This window comes from Hyla sarda, chromosome 10 (assembly GCF_029499605.1).
Source record: "Hyla sarda isolate aHylSar1 chromosome 10, aHylSar1.hap1, whole genome shotgun sequence".
Classification (NCBI taxonomy): domain Eukaryota; kingdom Metazoa; phylum Chordata; class Amphibia; order Anura; family Hylidae; genus Hyla; species Hyla sarda.
Window position 1 is genome coordinate 97,824,082 of NC_079198.1, and position 17,209 is coordinate 97,841,290.

Below are 17,209 nucleotides of genomic sequence, written 5' to 3' on the forward strand. Positions count from 1 at the left end.
CCAAGTCTACCATACTGACCAGGAGGCATGACTGCTGCCAGGGATCTGAACTAAAGACTCCTAAACATAACTGTATACATGGAGAATAAGCGAACCAATGCAGACAAGTGCAGCACCAGGAAAAACAAACTACACAGCTATAAAACCTTAAACGTTACCTGCCGACATACACCCAACAGGTTGTTAATCTGTGTGCGCTCCGAAACCTATTGCTTTCATTTCCTTATTGAGCTAACAATGTGCAATACCTGCGCGGCAGAGTGTAGAGGGAGGTGCCCGCCCGAGCTACAGGCTGCTTATCAGACGTATCACACCTACAGAGCATAGGTTCAACCTTCCCCTTGTTGTACCAGGCTTCACAGCGTAAAGCAAACAGAGGAGGAAAGCTGGCGATCGGTTATCAGATTTCCTTAAAGGGGAACGCCAGTGGAAATTTTTTTTTTTCCAAATCAACTGGTGCAAGAAAGTTAAATGGATTTGTAAATTACTTCTATTTAAAAACCCTAAATGTTCTAGTACTTCGTTGTTGTATGCTCCAGATATATTACAGAGACAATTTTGAAGTTCTTTCCAGTCTGACTACAGTGCTCTCTGCTGACACCTCTGTCCATATCAGGAACTGTCCAGAGCAGGAGAGGTTTTCTATGGGGATTTGCTTCTAATCTGGGCAGTTCCTGACACAGACAGAGGTGTCAGCAGAGAGCACTGTGGTCAGACTGAAAAGAACTAAACAACTTCCTCTGTTGTATACAGCAGCTGATAAGTACTGGAAGGATTAAGGATTTTCCGGCACCAGTTGATTTAAAAACATGTTTTCTACTTGTTTCCACTAGAGTTCCCTTTTAATGGACCCGTAATGCAACCATGGTATACATCACTTCTGGATTAATCACTTTAAAGTACTGTAACTAAGATCAGTGTTTCCCAACCAGGGTGCCTCCAGATGTTGCAAAACTACAACTCCCAGCATGCCCAGACAGTAAAATATAAAAGCCACCCATGTGCACACCTGTGGTCTAATTTGTTGCTTTCTGGACTAGTAAAATATAAAATGCACTAGGGTGGAGCGGTAATGTACTGAATTATAAAGAGGAGGAGGTATAGCTCGGCCGGCCGGCTGTTTATCTGTGCATATAGGGGGCACACTTTTCAATCCTCTTTTCCCACATCAGACACAAGCTGACAAGCACGCATCTTTCAAGGCCATCCTTAATACGAGGCATTCCATGACAGTCACACTATCTTCTACAAAGGGCTATAATAGATGTATAAGCCTGCATGATTTACAAACACCCTGCCCTGATCACCCCGCTGCTCAGTCCTCTGATGAAATATTCATACAGGGCCGTCACGCTCTCAGTCCCCGGAGAAGCTTTGTTAATTAAGCACAAATCACCTCCTGGCAGTGACAGGAACCTCAGCCCTTCAAGGCCCTTTATATCCCCGGCTCCCAGGATCACCTTCTGGTGCAATTTACCTTCAAGTCGAAGTGAACGAAAATAAATAATGGCAGCTATATGCCAATAGGTGTGGCTGTCAGGAGCCAAGTGCCCCCTGCTTGACACTAATCTCTCCGGAACTGGCAAATTCTGTTTAACCCCTTAAGGACACAGGGCGTACAGGTACGCCATGACGTCCTGGTACTTAAGGACTCCGGGCATACCTGTATGTCCTTAGTCCCGCTAACGGAGTTTAAACCGTTCTCGCGAGCGGAGAACATGTTAAACCCAGTTGGTCCCGGTTTCTACAGGCAGCCAGGACCCACGGCTAATGCCAGGCACCGCACATCGGGCCGATGCCCGGCATTAAGCCTTTAGATGCCGCAATCAACTTTGATTGCGGCATCTAAAGGGTTAATGATGGGCATCAGTCCGATCTGCGGTGCCCGTAGCAACCGGGACCCACAGGATTTAACCTGTTCTCTGTCGTGCGAACGGTTTTAACCACGTTAGTGGGACCCAGGACGTCTAAAGTGAAAGTAAAACTATTCCTGCCGCTCAATGGAGCTGATCGGGACTATCGCAACAGAATTGCGATGTCCCGATCAGCTTACTGGACGACAGGAGGGTCCTCACCTGCCTCCCAGTCGTCCGATACATGTGAATAAGCCCCCCCCCCTTTTCCTATTTTTGAAATAAAAATTAAAAAATTATGTGGTACCACCACGTGTGTAAATAGTCTGAACTATTGAAACATAAGGTTAGCTAAACCGCACAGTCGATGCATACATGTAAAAAAATACCAGTCTAAAATTGTGACTTTTTGGTCACTTCATATACCATAAAAATATTAAATAATAAGCGTTAAAAAAGTCCCATCAAAACAAAAATGGTGCCGATGTAAACTACAGACCAGGGCACAAAAAAAATGAGCCCACAAATTGCACTGTACGCGGAAAAATTAAAAAGTTATAGGGGTTAGAAGATGACAATTTTAAACATACTAATTTTGGTAAATGTGGTTATACATTCTTTTTAAAGTAGTAAAATAAATAAAACCAACATAAATTTGGTATCCCTGTAACCGTATGGACCTACAGAATAAAGATAAGGTGTAATTTTTACCGAAAAGTGCTCTGCGTAGAAACAGAAGCCCTAAGTTCAAAATGGCTTTTCTTTCCTTCCATTTCACCTCACAAATTTTTCTTTTGTTTCGCCACAGATTGTTATAAAATAAGTAATGTCATTACAAAGTACAATTGGCGACACAAAAAACAAGCCCTTATATGGCTCTTTAGGTACAAAATTTAACACATTATGATTTTTGGAAGGTAAGGAGAAAAAAAACGAAAGTGCAAAAATGAAGATCGCTCTTAGGCTGATGACGACGGTGCAGGGGACGGAGAATCGTAACGTCATGCCTCGCCCCCTCAATGTAAGTCTATGGGAGGGGGCGTGACATCAGGAGGGGCTGAACAGTGACGTCACAATACTCCGTCCCCAGCACCACCCGTAATCAGCCACAGAGTGATCCTCGTTGTGTGCAGATGAATAATGGGGATGCTGCAGGAAAGATCGCGGGGGTCCCCAGCGGCGGGATCCCCGCGATCGAACATCTTATCCCCTATCCTTTTGATAGGGGATAAGATGTTTAGCGACGGAGTACCCTTTAAGGGGTTAAAGAAGATGTGAGGGAAATATAATACTAGGAACAGAAAACTTTAGCTCACCTGGCCCGGATACAGTGCAGGACAACAGCAAATAGTCCAGGGAAGAGATGCGCAGTAGAAGTCTTCAGACCAGGACACAAGGATTTGGGAAATAAAGTGACGCTTTTCATTAGGATGTAGCACCCTTACCTATATAAGTAAAGGTGCTAACATCAACCTGAAGAGAGTCACTTTATTTCCCCATTATTTGCATCCTGCACTTTATTATGGAATAAATATTTGAAGACTTTTCCTGCACACCTCTGAGCTGGACACTTTTCTGCTTTCTTGACTTCTGAACAGTAATAATGTATGTAAAGATATGTTGATATGTAAGACATACATGCACACTTTTTCTGTAAACCCTAAGGGCCAGCGAAAAAAATGAAATATAATTAAACGCTCATGTAGTTTAGACCTGTCAAAAACAAACAAAGAAAAAATTGTTGCCCACTCCTCTCCCTATATAAAAGGGGGTGTGCGGGGACAGCTATTTGCAGCAAAGTGATGCCTCACCAATTCAGCAATGGTTCATGCAGCCCACATCACCTTATACAGAAGCCTTGTGGCTCTGTAAACAAGCGCAGGTCTAGGAGATTGGTGCTCATTTACAGTGCACGGTGGGGCCATGTAATAGGGCTATAAGTAAAAATCTTAGGAGGATTCCTATGTGAGCGGTTATTAGCGATGTGAGATGAAGTTGTGATCACAGGTGGACACCTTAGTTACTATGACCATGTTGAACATCACATTGAGGGACATTTATCAATGTTTGCTTATGTATTCCTTTTTTTAGTAATTTTTTCCTTACTCTTTTTTTGCTTATGTGCGACGTATTTATCAACTGGTTCAGCCTTTCTTTCACGTAAGCAATTTTTCCTTTTTTACTTTGGTAGTAGCTTTTTCTGCTCCATGTTTGAGCTGGAGTAAATTTAGTCAATTTTTAACGCTGTTGCGACTTTTTTTTGCGCAGTTGCGACTGTCGCAGTTAATAAATACCTGACTACCCGTAGTCCATTTTAAAATTATTACTACATAGTAAATTTTAGGAAAACTTGCTTTTCTCGCTTTCCAGTCAAAATGTCGCACAAAAAAAAGCGTGTAGTCGCAGTTGCGACAATTTTGCGACAATTATAGTAAAGAAAACCTGACTAAACCCGTTGATAAATGTCCATATATATTCCCACAGGAGTCTACCATGCCATAAATACAAAGACATTACAAGCCTGTCACCAGTTACTATTTTAGCAATTCTGCTAGCTCGTCTACTTTCTGGACTTCCTAACAAATAGCTTAAAGGGGTACTCCGCCCCTAGACATCTTATCCCCTATCCTTTGGATAAGATGTATGATCGCGGGAGTCCCCAGTGGCGGGACCCGCGGTACCCCAGACATCTGGTGCACGGAGCGAACTTTGCTCCGTGCCGGATGACTGGCGATGCGGAGGCTCGTGACGTCATGGTCGTGTCTTGCTCGTGACTGTCACGCCCGCTCCCAAAAGCTTGCTGCACCCGACGCTTTAAATGATCAGACATCTTACCACCTATCCTTTGGATAGTTTGGAAAGGGGATAAGATGCCTAGGGGTGGAGTACCCTTTTAAATCCGCGACAATGCTGCTAGGTAAGGTGCTCAGGTGGAAGAACACATGGGTTGCATTCAAAGGCTTTCTGAAATATAAAAGAAAGACTTCTCTAAAAATAAGCTTTTACCTCAGTTAAGGGTTAAATCCCTGCATGGATTGGTCCTTCAATCAATAAGCAGGAAAAGAATGGAGATTCCAGCTGGACAAGTCCCATAAAACTTTATTAGAACATCTTAAAACCACACCCAGACAGCTACAACAAACAAAAAAATCTGATGCTTTTCGGTCCTCTGACCTTAAAGGGGTACTCCGGTCCTAGACATCTTATCTCCTATCCAAAGGATAGCCGTCTCAATGCAAGTCTATGGAAGGGTGCGTGGTGGCCGTCACACCCCCTCCCATAGGCTTGCATTGAGGGTGCGGGGCATGATGTTTCGACCGGGCGGAGCCGTGACGTCACGATACTCCTATACGATACTGTATCGAGAGTCATCAGACACAGAGTGATCTTCGCTCCATGAGGCTGATGACAAGTGGGTGCAGAAGGAGAGATTGCAGGGGTCCCCAGAGGCGAGACACCAGCGATCAGACATCTTATCCCCTACCCTCTGGATAGGGGATAAGATGTCTATGGCTGGAAAACCCCTTTAATCAAAGACCATGGTCTATGAGTAAGGTCAGAGAGGACCGAAACGTGTTTTATGTTCGTCCTAGCTGGGTGAATATGGGTTAAAGACATTCAAATTAAGACAAGTTTTATGAGACTTGTTTACCTTGAATCACGATTCTTTTGCTTAAGGGGCTACTCCGGGGAAATAAACCCATTGCCCATCCTTTCCCGATCACCAACCTATGTCTAAATATTATTTATTAGCTATATAGAGTAGTTTCGCTCTTTAAGCTGTCACTTACATGCAGGAAGTGAAAGAAAAATGTAATTTTGAGATCCACTTTGTCTCCTCAGTGAGACCTAGCCCCCTCCTTTTAAGACAACACCACCTGATTTCTGTCTTTTTTCTGTTTGGTCTTGAGCTCTGGCTGTACAGCCACACCTCCCCTCCCTGTGTGAGGAGCTTGTGAGCTGTGAGAGAAAAGCAGTGAAGATTCTCAGTCACAACTGAGCACATAGCTGCGGTTTTTCTGCTGAAAACCTAATCACTGACTTTTGCTATTCAGAGCACAGCATGATTTATTGCTGGGGTAAGTATAGTCTGAAAGAAAAGACATGTACAGTGTGTGAGTTGCAGTGTGAACATGCACACAGATAGCGAAAGCAGTTGGCTGGCAGCCATTACACAGAGCTGCACCGACTTCTGGGAGTTGTAGTCTGTGCTGCAAACAAGGAAAAAGAATTTAGGAGACATCAGGGGCCAAAGGTACTGCAAAAACCTCACTGATAATTACAGGGGACACAGGACAGGTATTTTGGTGGCTTTGGGGAATTTTTATGTTTCTCAACTTCCCTGCAGTATCCCTTTAAAGAGAATTTGTCTGCTCTCCTGTCCTTTGTTATTCCTTCAAGAATTATATAAATGAACTGACAAATGGGTGTTACTAGTTTTGGGGGGCCATAAATGTTGGCACCCCTGAGATTTTTCAAGAAAATGAAGTATTTCTCACAGAAAAGGATTGTAACACATGTTTTGCTATACATGTTTATTCCCTTTGTGTGTATTGAAACTAAACCCTAAAAGGGAGGAAAAAAGAAAATTGAACTTCAAAAATGTGCTGGACAAAATTATTGGCGCCCTTAACTTAATATTTGGTTGCACACCCTTTGAAAAAAATAACTGAAAGCAGTCGCTTCCTATAACCATCAATAAGCTTCATACACCTTTCCGGATTGTTTTTGTTCCTTTGCAAACTGCTCCAGGTGTTTCTTATTGGAAGGCGCCTTTTCCCAACAGCAATTTTAAGATCTCTCCACAGGTGTTCAATGGGATTTAGATCTGGACTTATTGCTGGCCACTTCAGAACTCTCCAGTGCTTTGTTGCCATCCATTTCTGGGTGCATTTAGATGTATGTTTGGGGTCATTGTCCTGCTGGAAGACCCAAGACGCAAACCCAGCTTTCTGACACTGGGCTGTACAGTGCGACCCAAAATCCGTTGGAAATCCTCAGATTTCATGATGCCTTGCACACATTCAAGGCACCCAGTGCCAGAGGCAGCAAAACAACCCAGAAACATCTTTGAACCTCCACCATATTTCACTGTAGTTACTGTGTTCTTTTCTTTGTAGGCCTCATTCCATTTTCGGTAAACAGTAGAATGATGTGCTTTACCAAGAAGCTCTATCTTGGTCTCATCTGTCCAAAAGATGCTTTCCCAGAAGGATTTTGGCTTACTCAAGTTCATTTTGGCAAAATGTATTCTTGCTTTTTTCTGTCTCTGTGTCAGCAGTGGGATCCTCCTGGGTTTCCTGCCATAGCATTTCATTTAAATGTCGACAGATAGTTCATGCTGACACTGATGCTCCCTGAGACTGCAGGATAGCTCGAATATCTTTGGAACTTGTTTGGGGCTGCTTATCCACCATCTGGACTATCCTGCATTGACACCTTTCATAAATTTTTCTCTTCCGTCCACACCCAGGGAGATTAGCTACAGTGCCATGGGGTGCAAACTTCTTGATAATGTTGCGCACTGTGGACAAAGGCAAATCTAGATCTCTGGAGATGGACTTATAACCTTGAGATTGTTGATATTTTTCCACAATTTTGGTTCTCAAGTCCTCAGACAGTTCTCTTCTCCTCTTTCTGCTGTCCATGCTTAGTGTAGCACACACAGACACACAATGCAATGACTAAGTGAACTTCTCTCATTTTTATCTGCTTTCAGGTGTGATTTTTATATTGCCCACACCTGTTACTTGCCCCTGGTGAGTTTAAAGGAGCATCACATGCTTGAAACAATCTTATTTTTCCACAATTTTGAAAGGGTGCCAATAATTTTGTCCAGCCTATTTTTGGAGTTTGGTGTGACATTTTGTCCAATTAGATTTTTTCCTCCCTTTTTTGGCTTGGTTCCAATGCACACAAAGGGAATAAACATGTGTATAGTAAAACATGTGTTACTGTGATCCTTTTCTGTGAGAAATACTTCATTTTCTTGAAAAATCTCAGGGGTGCCAACATTTACAGCCAATACGCTGTTATTGTCCAATCAGTGCTGACAGTATTAGAGTGTACAGGGACACACCATATTTACAATTTAGTCATAACTTTCTAAATGAACAGGGAGACAACAGAACACAGAGTTCTAGAATTGATTTAATAGGGAACGTAAGTATTTGCTATGATGGACATGTCAGGCATAGGTTCAGGTCCCATGATCTATTTAACACTTACAATCTGCTCCTGCAGCTGACATCAGCAGGAAGGAAATAAAAGACTGTAGCAATCTGCTAGTCCTCTGCCCACACCAAAATGACTTAAATGGGCACTGTCCGATACAAAAACTTTTTATATATTGTACATCTTGGCAAAACAATCTTTCCAATAGACTTCATAAGTAAATGCTATTTCCTTTTTATAGAAATCATGGCTTTGTAAGAAAAGGTCTGACAGGAGAGAGAGAGAGCGCACAAAGGAGTCCTATCAGACGGGAGAGAGTACAGAGGAGTCCTATCCGACAAGAAAGCACAGAGGGGACCTATCTGACAAGAGAGCACAGAGGGGTCCTATCCGACAGGAGAAAGCACAGAGGAGTGCTATCAGACAGGAGAGAGCACAGAGGAGTGCTATCAGAGAGGAGAGAGAGCACAGAGGAGTGCTATCAGAGAGGAGAGAGCGCACAGAGGAGTGCTATCAGACAGGAGAGAGCACAGAGGAGTGCTATCATAGAGGAGAGAGAGCACAGAGGAGTGCTATCAGAGAGGAGAGAGCACAGAGGAGTGCTATCAGAGAGGAGAGAGCACAGAGGAGTGCTATCAGACAGGAGAGAGCACAGAGGAGTGCTATCAGACAGGAGAGAGCACAGAGGAGTACTATCAGACAGGAAAGAGCACAGAGGAGTACTATCAGGGAGGAGAGAGCGCCCTCACTTACTGGACTTTGTCCATGCCTGTGCTTCTGCTTGGGCAAAGCCATGATTTTATAAGCCATGATTTCTATTAAAAAAAAGGTAACAAAATTTTCTTATTAAGTATACTAGAAAGGTTAATGTTTAGCCAAGATGTACAACATATAGAAGTTTTTGTATCCGACAGTGCCCATTTAAATGGGCACTTTAACATATAAAAAGTTTTTGAATCTGATACATCTTGGCAAAACATTAACCTTTCTAGTCCAGAATGCAACATACCCGGCACTGCAAATCCACTAATAAACTATTCCGCTATGCTTTTCCGGCACAGTGACCCTCTCTGTGCTCACATGGGCCATTCTTTTCCCCCACCTGTTCCACCTGTCCGCTCTCCCCGCACCTACTAGATCGCTGTAAGCTGAAAATGAAATAAAGAGCTGGCGGTTCATCTCAAGACCTGGTGAGTGCTTCATTTCTATATAAGTTCACATGGTGTACATTAACCTTTCTAGTGTACTTCATAGGAAAGTTGTATTTCCATTTTATAGAAATCATGAAAAAAAAACACCATTCAGAACATAATCCTGTCTGGCTGCAGGATAATCTTTGTCCAAGCTGGCTGCCGCACAAGGTTGGGGCAAATTTCAATAAGTCAGGGTCGAACTAATACTCCTCTGTGCTCCCTCCTGACCTATCAGACTGCAGCATGCAAAATAAATAAATAAAAAAAAAGGGTAGGCGAATACAGAGCAACCTGCAGTGATTGGATGAATAGACCCAGGACTCAGGGAAGAAAGTTAATCATGCAAAAGGAGGGCACACCTCCAAAGCCCAGAATGACAAAAGCAAGTGCACAACAGATAGAAGGTATTTGTGAGAAATATAGGTGCTAGACAAAAAATGTTATGAACATGATCAGGTACTGAGTGACATCATTTTTTGTGGGATATGACAGGTACACTTTAGGTACAAATTAAAGGCTGGAACTTATAGGGTGCATACCCTAGGAAAATTTTTAAGTAGGTTACATACAGTGATTTAATAAATTCAAAAGGGTGTGCATACTTATGCAACAGGTAATCGTGTTTATTTTCTTTCCCCCCTCAAAGATTTCACTGTTTTTCAATTGAATTATTCATGATAGGTCACAGTAAAGGTGGACAGAGACCTGACATGATTTATATTTGTCTAAATCTTTAACATCACAAAAATCTGGCATTTTAAAGGGGGGGTGAAGACTTTTTATATCTACCGTATACATGTATATCTAATCTACATACAACACACACACACACACACACACACACACACAACTGCAGGTACCAGCAGGCTGTATGGAGAGGACTGGGAGGAAGCAGTGAATGGCGTGAGACATTTCATAATTCTGCACCGTTATACCAGGGTACAACATCTGCTACAAGGTTGTATGGAAAACATTTCTATCGGCTCAGCTGTCATGTCTGGAAAATAAAGCCTAAAGGGATGATTGCTATTAAAGTTCCAGCCAGCCGTGGGCAATCCAGGAGGCATAGGAAGATACATTGTCTTTCTTTTTTTTTTTAACTTAATTTCTTCATTTAAAACGAAGTATGAGTGGTGATACGTTGGCATTTTACTTCTAGCCTATCCTATTAATACAAGCAGACGTAACACGGATGTAACACACACGACAGAGCAGTGTTGGCGGCCATTATATTCATCTGATTCACCCTCTGTCCGGGAAAACACGGGATGACAATATCTGCAGAGGCAGATTTAATCCAAAGCTTTAAATGAGCCAGAGAAATGTAGACCTCAAGGGGGTGGTAAGAGCCAAGGTTTCTATTGCTCACATATAACCCTTTCAGCACAAGCAGGATACACTAATACTTTGCTGTGATGCCCCGTGATACAGATTCATTACAATAGTAAGCCAAGGGCTTATTCTTACAGCGAATCAGTGTAGCTCAGACTGCACAAAGATGGATCAGCCTCGCTCTTCAAGGCCATCTGCCCTCCCCTAAATGCCAATACCACTGGAGCTTCAGACCTCATCCACTTAATGAGATTAGAGAATAATCTGCACAAGTGCATAGCACACGACCATGCACATTATAATGGGCATAGAAGACATCAGTTATAGCTTCCAGCCCAATGTCAGAATGTCAAGCAGAAGAGAACCAGGAAAGGAAAGCATTATCCTGCTAAGACACCAAGCATCATCACATTGTCCAGTAATGCATGAAAGACAATGATTTCCTGCAGTACATGAGCCAAATAAAATGGTGGTTTCCACCTTGAGTTGAGTTTCAAGAGTTGGAACACCAAGTCAGAAAAAATTGTGCAATAACAAAAGATAGCACAAGATGCTCTGACCTAAACTCTTCTCCACCAAGATCCATCATCTTGGTTGGCATTATCTGCCACCATCGATTGTAGTACGGCCAAATCCATCTCTGGGCTCTGAGCCTTTATCTTTATCGACTTGTGGTCTGGACGCCTGGCATCATGTTCTTAAACTCAATGAGGATAAGCCTGAACATGTCATTTTTCCACTTTCTCAATCGTGTTTTCTGCCCGACAATCATGGGTGACAAGGATCCCTATTGCCTGCTCAGTATATGGTGCATTTCTGACATTAAAAATGTCAGCTTTCAAGAGTCAACTCAACACCCCTCCCCATAGCTCAGTTCAGCCTTTCATTTTCCTCACATCAAATACGACATTATAAATATGATTGATGAATTTACACTGAGTCATCGGAAACAGCGTGTGGTTGTTTAATCTCTGTTTTATTTGCTAAAGCCTCCTTAATGGATGTTCAATAAACAGACAGGCCATAGGTTGTGAACATATCAGCATTTGGGGTTCTGCTGACGGAATTTCTAAATTTCTATGGGCATTGCACTCATATCCAAATACCAGTGTACATGAGCCATGACAGTTACAGAAAGTACGGTGCTAGATAAAGGCTCTCCAATGTTACTTTACTGCTGCTGCAAAAGGCTGTTGGGGCATGCTGGGAGGCTTTGCAAGACTTAAAGGGGTACTCCAGTGGAAAACTTTTTTATTTTTCATCAACTGGTACCAAAAAGTTAAACAGATTTGTAAAAGACATCCATAAAAAAATCTTAGTCCTTCCAGTACTTAGCTGCTGTATACTACAGAGGAATTTATTTTCTGTCTGACCACCGTGCACTCTACTGACACCTCTGTCCATGTCCGGAACTGTCCAGAGCAGCACGTTTGCTATGGGAATTTTCTCCTGCTCTGGACAGTTGACATGGACAGAGGTGTCAGCAGAGAGCACTGTGGTCAAACAGAAAATAAATCCAAAAAGAAAATAACTTCCTCTGTAGTATACAGCCGCTAATAAGTACTGGAAGGATTAAGATTTTTATTTTTTTATAGGAGTAATTTACAAATCTGTAATTTAAAACAGGAAATGCCCGGGCATTTTGCCAGGGTAAACTCCTTTCAGTGTGGGGTACTTGGTGCTCCTCTCCTCTCACTCAATTATTCTATGGCCACTCCTTGTGTTCCCTAATTGGGATATCTATTGGTAACTTTTCATTTTGTTCCCTTTCCCTTCTCATTTTTCATCCTCCCTCATGTCAGTGCCTGTCCGTTATTAGTCTTGTGTGCTTCCTTTTCACCTTGTACCTATCATTCAGGGTGGTGTATGTTAAGATTTTGGAATTTGCTGATGCTTGATAATAGGTGGCGGTTAATTGCTGTTGTGTTCTATGTTACTTAATTGGTTTGTAAGTTTGACATTGTGTTGGCCCCTGTGGTCAGATGACTGCGAACCTGTCGTTTTCATGCTGTAACATTACCTTTGCTAATACGTGCCTCGGCACCTTTTGCAATGTACTTGTTATTATGTAGTTTTGCAACAGCTGGAGGCACCCTGGTTGGGAAACAGTGTATTAGCCACTGCACCTAGAATAATGTGAAAACGCCAGTCTTTGCTAGACACCTGCCTGGTATAGCCTACTCCAATACACTTTCTTAATGTATGATGAAGATACTTTAAAAGGACGTGTTAGAAGAAGGGGTACAGGATAACATTCTATCAGGAGCCTTGAGAGCTATTATGTTTTTCACACTTGTACCTGAATGGCCTCCAAAAAGAGCTAGTTATGTCTTCAGAGCCATAACAGGGTCACCCGGCATGTGCCCTCCTCGGAAACACTTCAGGAGGAGAAAAGCAAACACTCGCCACTTGCAATTTACTTGTGAAACATTTGCGCTAATTAGGCGATACTGTATTAGTAACATGGAGCGGTCAAAACCATGGAAACGGGCGACGACTTGCTGATGTCTGCAAGAAGAGGCGCGTAATCTGCTTATCACTAATTTACCTTTGATACATGCCAAATAAACCACCTCTTCTCTGAGTGATGCACATAATCACACTCATAGGAATATATATATATATATATATATATATATATATATATATATATATATATATAGTGTAAGCTTATTTATGGGCTTCGTGGCAAAAGGGAAAACTGCAAGATTTCATTATTATTTGATAATATAGATAATACAATGGAGAATTTCGAAAAACATCACCAATAAATTGTTAAAACAAACGTTGTTGGTAAAACTACATCTCCCAGGATGCCCAGACATTCTTTGGCTGCCTGGGCATGCTGGGAGTTGTAGTTTTTCAACAGCTTAAGGCCCACCGGTTGGAAAACACTGCATTAAAGAGTAATTTTCTTTAAAATTTAAGAGCCGTTAATGGAAAAATTACGGATTAGAAAACTTACTGTTTCTTTGTTAGGAAGCAATTCTTTTCTAATTCTGAAGAAGTTCTTGCCATATTGTCTTAATCCTTTAATAAACCGTTTCTGTAGAAAACACAAGAGAGACACATGAAATTGTAACGAGAAACTTCAACTTTGTTGACATTTTCCGCATGATGTGTGATTTTGATGAGGGCATTTCAAATTTTTCCTTAGGAAAAACACTGTAGCCAGGTACTTAGTTTCTATGGTCTGTTGCTTAGGAAGAGGTGATACAATTTTAATAGAATGTAAAGCTTGGTAAAAACTTTCTTATGTGTCATCCATAATCCATTGGATGAATCTCAGGCAAACCTGGAGTGGGAGCATCCGAAAATTTTAAGAGAATCTGATAGCTGTTCATCCACACTAAACCCAGTATAATGGGTTACAGTGCGGACGAAGAGCTTTAAAATGAAGGGTAACTTATTTATGTTAGGCATTTCTATTGTTCTGCTCGTTACAAGGTTCTTGCCATTGTGCTCCAGTACACAATGGAGGAGGGGAGCCAGCTTGTGCAGCTCCCCTGCCTCATCAATATTGCGCCCCTGCTTGCCCCCTTCTGTGACACAAGAGCCAGGTGTAGCGAGGAGCTGAGAGCTCATCCCCCCCCACCCCTGTCATAGAAGGAATATTGATGAGGCAGGGGAGCTGCGCGAGCTACATGGACCATAGGAGTCTGCAGATTTTTTTTTAACTTTTATAGAGTGTTGTGGGCATGGTGTGTGACCTATGCAGAAAGGGGGAGGACGTCCTATTGTGCATGGTGGATCCTGTTTTATCTATATATTTGAGCCACCTGATATTGTAATCTTGCCTGTGATGATAAAGACTTGACAAGTAATCTCTACAGAACAGGAAGTCTCAGCATATTGTGAGGTTTAGTGGCCAGACTAAAAAAAATCTTGATTTAATCAGTAGGTATTTTTTTGAAGAGTTACACTGTTTATGGGGTAAAAAGGCCTTTATTCTTATCCTGAACAATCTCTTAATAGGAATGTGTTATTAGAAAATGACATTGCTTAAATCAAGTTTTTATGTTAAATTTTTTTTTAAAGGTACCGTATTTATCGGCGTATAACACGCACCCCCATTTTAACAGGGAAATTTAAGTAAAAAAAAAAAAAAAGTAAAATAAATGACTGACTAAATGCCACATCATCCCCCCCAACTTCGTTTTCTTCTGCACCCCAGTTTGGTCCTGTCCCTTCCAGTGCCACATGATTCCTTCCCTTTTATCAGTCCCTGTGCAACATTTACCCCTTTCATCGCCACCCCCCATGTCTCATCATCCCCCCCTGTCATAGACCACCACTAGCCATACAGACAAAGCATTTAGTGCCTACCCCACCATGATTTCCCCGTCTCATCATGTCCCCCCTCATCATCCCCCCCCCCACCCTGTCTCATCATTCCCCCTCATCATCCCCCCACCCTGTCTCATCATGTCCCTCATCATTCCCCCCCTCATCATCCCCCCACCCTGTCTCATCATGTCCCTCATCATTCCCCTCTCATTCCCCCCCCCCTCATCATTTCCCCATCTCATCCCCCAATCATTCCCCCCCTCATCATTTCCCCGTCATCATCCCCCCATCATGTTCCTCCTATGGCATCCAGTGGTCTTCAACCTGCGGACCTCCAGATGTTGCAAAACTACAACTCCCAGCATGCCCGGACAGCCAACTGCTGTCCGGGCATGCTGGTAGTTGTAGTTTTGCAACATCTGGAGGTCCGCAGGTTGAAGACCACTCTTCCCCTTTCCTTACTTGTCTTCGCTTCGGCTGTCTTGCGGGGTCAGTGAAGCAGATGAGTTACGTCCTCTTCCAGCTTCTCTGTGCTGCATCACGGATGTCACTTTTCGGGCGGCGACTAAAGGAAATGAAGTGATGCCGCACAGAGAAGCCGGCAGAGGACGTAACTCCACTGCTTCACTGACCCCGCAAGACCCTCCGCCTGACCTGACCTGACGAAGCGCAGACAGGTAAGGAAAATAAACAAAACTATAAAAAGTTGGGAAAGGGGGAATGATGAAGGAGGGGGGAGGGAGGGAAAATGAAAAGTAAAACTCACTTGTCTCCTGTACGATCCACAGGAACTGGTTGATTGTGCGGGAGACGCTGATTAAAAGGTAGCGCAGATCCGGGCAAGGTAGGGCTCATTTTAATCAGCGTCTCCCGCACTATCCACCACACCTGTACCTGTGGATAGTGCGGGAGAAAACAAGCGACAGTGCAGGGACGAGACACCGCTGGTCACTGATTTAAAGTGGCCGCGGCCGTGCTGTTAATACTTAACAAGCAGACGCTGCTGCGGCCGCTTTAAATCAGTGACCAGAAGATTTATCGGCGTATAACACGCAAACAGACTTTTTGCCTTAAATTAAAGTTTTAAAAGTACGCCGATAAATACAGTATTTTAGGTGACTTTTTTTCTAATATTCCATTTTACTATATATATTTTAATCCTGAAATCTTACAGTTTTCATTCTGGCCACTAGGTCTAAAGCTAATCTGAGACTTCCTGTTCTGTACAGTTCACTTCGCAACAATACCCCACTTGTCACAGGCAAGAGTACAGTGAAAGGTGACACAAGGGTATATAAAAGTGTAAGGGTCTATTCACACGGCAGAATTTCCGCTTGTAGAATACCACCATAAATTAAAGCCCATAGACTTCTATGAGATTCCGCACTCCCATTCACACTTCTGAATTTCTGCAAGCGGAATTCCACCATAAATTAAAGCCTAACAGAATTCCGCAAGCGGCAATTTGGAAGTGTAAGTGGCAGTGCGGAATTCCATAGAAATATATAAGCTTTAATCTGAGGCTGAATTTCGCAAGCGGAAATTCTGCCGTGTGAATAGACCCTTACACACAATAGATGTTGTACACAGATTAGCCTGCCCTTTCTGTAGAATGCCAAGACACCTATCCCATTCATCTGAACAACTTCAATCTATTGTTGCCTATGACAATGGGGTCTGTTGCAAAGTGTATCTCTTAATGCTGTTAAAAAAAAGCTCAGGAAAGATGGCTGCCCCCATAAAGTATAAAAATGGAGACATTTTTTTTTTTACAATCACAGTATAGAAACAGATTTCAAAAAAGAACATGTTTCAGTACCTGGCTATACTGAAACATAAGTAATAAAAAAAAAAAAAAAAAATAGGCGATACATTTCTTTTAAGTAAGGAGTTCTGTGATGGTAAAGGTAGTCGAATCAGAAGCAGTAGTGTTCTGTTAGAAAGATTTCCATGTTTCTAGGGTGCCCGAGGAATGGTTAAGATATGAAACCCAAGTATTACTGAAAGTGTTCCCATAACTAACACAGGCAATGTGATCTGATTCTATTTGAGGGTAAGACATAAACCTGCCATCACCTCAGCTCCATCCAAGACTTCTAAGAGCCTTATCATGTTTTATAGGCTGTGGCATCTTATCTGGCTTTAAATATGTGATCCGCCTATATTCTGCTGAGAGGCCCAGTGCACAGATTTATTCTGCCAGGTGGATCCAAGTGTCCTTATAAACAGGAGGCAGCTGCTTCTGGCTGTTCCTTTTATAGGTGTGTTATAAATGGCTTCACTTCTGTGGTCTACACTAGAGATGAGCGAACTTACAGTAAATTTGATTGGTCACGAACTTCTCGGCTCGGCAGTTGATAACTTTTCCTG

General features: G+C 42.5%; 1 protein-coding gene across 4 annotated transcripts in view; it reads right to left on the reverse strand.

The window, feature by feature from the left end:
- RERE (arginine-glutamic acid dipeptide repeats) overlaps positions 1-17,209 on the reverse strand; it is a 363,134-nt gene that overhangs the window by 24,901 nt on the left and 321,024 nt on the right. For all 4 annotated transcript variants that reach the window (XR_008848528.1, XM_056544467.1, XM_056544468.1 and 1 more), the window contains one exon: positions 13,518-13,598. Coding sequence is in view for 3 of the 4 variants with exons in the window: in XM_056544467.1 (XP_056400442.1) it covers positions 13,518-13,598 (81 nt within the window). In the remaining variant the exon portion in view is untranslated. The remainder of the gene's footprint in view (positions 1-13,517; positions 13,599-17,209) is intronic.